This window comes from Gekko japonicus, unplaced genomic scaffold, assembly GCF_001447785.1.
Source record: "Gekko japonicus isolate JY-2015 unplaced genomic scaffold, Gekko_japonicus_V1.1 scaffold2801, whole genome shotgun sequence".
NCBI lineage: Eukaryota > Metazoa > Chordata > Lepidosauria > Squamata > Gekkonidae > Gekko > Gekko japonicus.
The window spans coordinates 15,881-18,939 of NW_015172630.1; the positions used below are offsets into that span (position 1 = coordinate 15,881).

The 3,059-nt window shown below is 45.2% G+C and overlaps 1 protein-coding gene across 1 annotated transcript in view; it reads right to left on the minus strand.

Moving 5' to 3' along the window:
* Positions 1–232: 232 nt before the first annotated feature.
* Positions 233–3,059, minus strand: part of EGFR (epidermal growth factor receptor) — a gene marked incomplete at its 5' end in the record, with an annotated part of 76,623 nt that continues 73,796 nt past the window's right edge. The window contains one exon of the mRNA XM_015421691.1: positions 233–2,482. Within this exon, the coding sequence (XP_015277177.1) occupies positions 2,121–2,482 (362 nt within the window). The remainder of the gene's footprint in view (positions 2,483–3,059) is intronic.

Here is a 3,059-nt window from a genome sequence, read left to right on the forward strand (position 1 = left end):
GTGGTTGGGTATTAAAGTGGTTGGAGAGGGATGGAAAGGTATGAAAGTGAGAAAGCTAAGCCGGCTTACTACTACTTGTATTTCTGCCAGGTTTTGGAGAAACCGAGTTAACGACCTTTGCAGAAAAACAGGGTAGGGATCACCAGCAATGAGCAGGAGCATCATTACGGTAATGCTAATCTACCCCCCCCCCCCAATTACATCATGGCTGGCAACCTTGTGGCTCCTCTCAAAGTGCAAACCCGGGAACCATCCGAGATTTCGGACAACTTTTCCAGCCGTTCCTCCATTTCACCTAATCAAGTCAACAGAAAGGCCACTGTGGATCATACAAGTTATCCTGCGTTTCTTGACAGACCAGATGGCTTGAGGCAAACTTTAAATTTCATTCACTTATACTTCTCGGCCTTTAGAGTTAAGTTTTTCCTTCTGGTGTCATGAGGGGCTTTGGGGCCTGGTCCGTGCTTTCCAGAGCAGTTGGGCTCTCAGAGGAAATGCTTCCCAGCGGGGTTATGGGAAGAGATTTTAAAAATAATTTTGGTGGTTGATTTTCTGACCACATAGCAGCAGGTGGCATTAAATCCACATAGCTACCTAGCATGTTTATACAGGTCGCTGGATCAGCCTGGCATTCGTCCAGCATGGGTGCATCCTAAATTCTGCATTAAAATATAGGTAACTGATTCTCGATACCCACCTCTACCCATAGGAGTGGTGTGCGTTTATTAGTGATTTATCCATTATTTACTAGCATGGACAGTTCTAATCTCTGGGCTGGATTTTGGCATGACAACGTCCGAAATGCTTTTTCTCGGTGGTAACTTCTTTCTGCATCTTCCCCTTCCCTTTGCCTGGTGAATTTGGGACCAAAGTGTACAATCGAAAGGGGTGCGCTCCAGAACAAACCTCACGAAGATAAATGGGAGCTGTAAACGAGCATTTGTGTGTATAGAATTTGTGCAGGAGAATGTCTCAGTTTCTGCCCTTTGGGTGTGTGTGTGTGTGTGTGTCTGTGTGTGAGAGAGAGAGACAGAGAGACAGAGACAGAGAACAGCTATGCCTGCATAGCCACTGCAGACAAACTGCAGCCCTGGCATGTCCTGACTGTTTAAATTCATTTTTTAAAAATGTGCCAAATGGCAGCGGGTAGAGATATTTCTTTTTTAAAATATGGGTTTTTTGCTTATAGCTTTTTAAAGGTGCATTTTTGAAACTCATCTTTTGTGACTCTAGAGAAAAACAGTGGAACCAGAAAAAAAGAAGCAAAAAAAGAAAAGAAGAGAGTTTGTTTGCAATCTGGATCTACAGTGACCATTTTACAGACAAGTCTAGTGAGTACTTCAGAAGCTTTTCTGAGCCATGTCTGAAGTTTTCAGAGTTCGGCTTCCCAGGAATAGTGGTCTCGGTGGTGAACGCTCCAGGGCAAGCCCTTCTGTCCAACGTACCAGGAGAAGTCCAGGTCTGCTCCCAACAATTCAGTTTTTCAGAAACAGTCTGAACAGAACCCCCACGTGAAGAATTTCTTTCTCTTGTACCACAAAACATCAAGTGAAGCTGGTGTTTAAAGAGTCGGACAAATGCACAGGAACGAGTTCTCCTTTACCCTTATGAGCTGGGTGAGTGTTGCCCGAGAGACTTGAAAAAATACTGTCTCCCCCTTTTTTAAAAAAACCACACCCAAAAAACAAAACCACCACCACCCCACGTGTCATTTGAATGGCGTTCAACAGTTCATCATCCAGATGTCTTGATTTCATAAAAGCGCCCGAAAACCACCATTTCTTTAAAAAAAAATACACAGCATCAAGAGGGCAAAGTGGGTGCTGATCACAGTCTTTGCCATTCAAATAAAGGCTTGACCCTGTATAGCTTGCTACGAAAGACAGGAACCGGCACAGCGATTTCTTGCTCCCTGGAAGTTGTCTCCCATACAGACAGAGGTCAGAGAAGTCTTAAGCAAGCTGGGTGAAATAAGCACATGTTACCCGAAGGGAAAGTGTGCCCTACTGGTGTGGCTGTGACCGCTCCTTTATCTGTCCGTGGCTTGTTTCTGCGGCAACCAGTATGGTCACCAGTGTCCCCAGCTTGTCGGTGGGGCAAACAGAGGCCTCTCTCAGTGGTCACGCCGAGGCTTCGATGTATTCGCTTTTGGGTGGCGCCACCCTCAGATATTCTGGATTTTCAGCTGCAGGGACTTTAGCGAGGCCGTTTGTTTTGGTCTCCCTGGGCAAGAAGTCTTGCTGGTAATCCGGATTGTCCAGATTTATTTGGTCCCAGAAGGGGGAGCTGTTGAAAACCGTGTTACCCAAAGGAGATAAGCTTGTGTTGAGATACTCCAGGTTGTCCAGCGCTGTGCTGTGGGAACTCTGATGCTTTGACTCGGCCTCCACTTTTGGATCGGCAGGGAGGGAGAGGCTGTTGTAGACCGGATTCTGCACCATGGAAGCAGATGGCCTTTTGGTCTCTAGCTCGTTCAGGTATTCTGAAATGGTTTTAAGACAAGACGAGGAGGGGGCATGAATATTGTTGAAAACATGACCCAAAGATTTACAATTTTAAAATATTTATTAAAACAAATACACACACACACACACACACACACAAACAACACATCACCATCCCCTTCCCCTTTACAACCTGCCACCGTGGACATAGATATCCTTTGTCAGCATAAGGCAATTATCATATTAATTCAGTCTATTCTATTGCCACTTTCATCCTCTGTACAGCTCCTGACCATAATAGGCCTAACCCAACTGTCTCTCTGCTTTTCTGCCATGCTGCTAATTTCACAAAGGTACAGATCTCCTTTATTTTCAGCAACCAGTCTTGTAACTTAGGAGTTTTATACCTGGTCAAATGGAGAATTAATTTCAACGGCCTGGTGGAGGCGCAATATGGTTGATTGAGGAACCAGGGTTGAGTAACTGGGTAAGGAATTTGCCTGCAGGAATCGCCCTCCGGGCTTTCCTCAAGCCCCAAACAAGCTGCTGAATCAGGAACACCGTTAACCATGGTTCAGGTTAATTAGGGTTTGAATTTAATTCGGAATCTCAGAA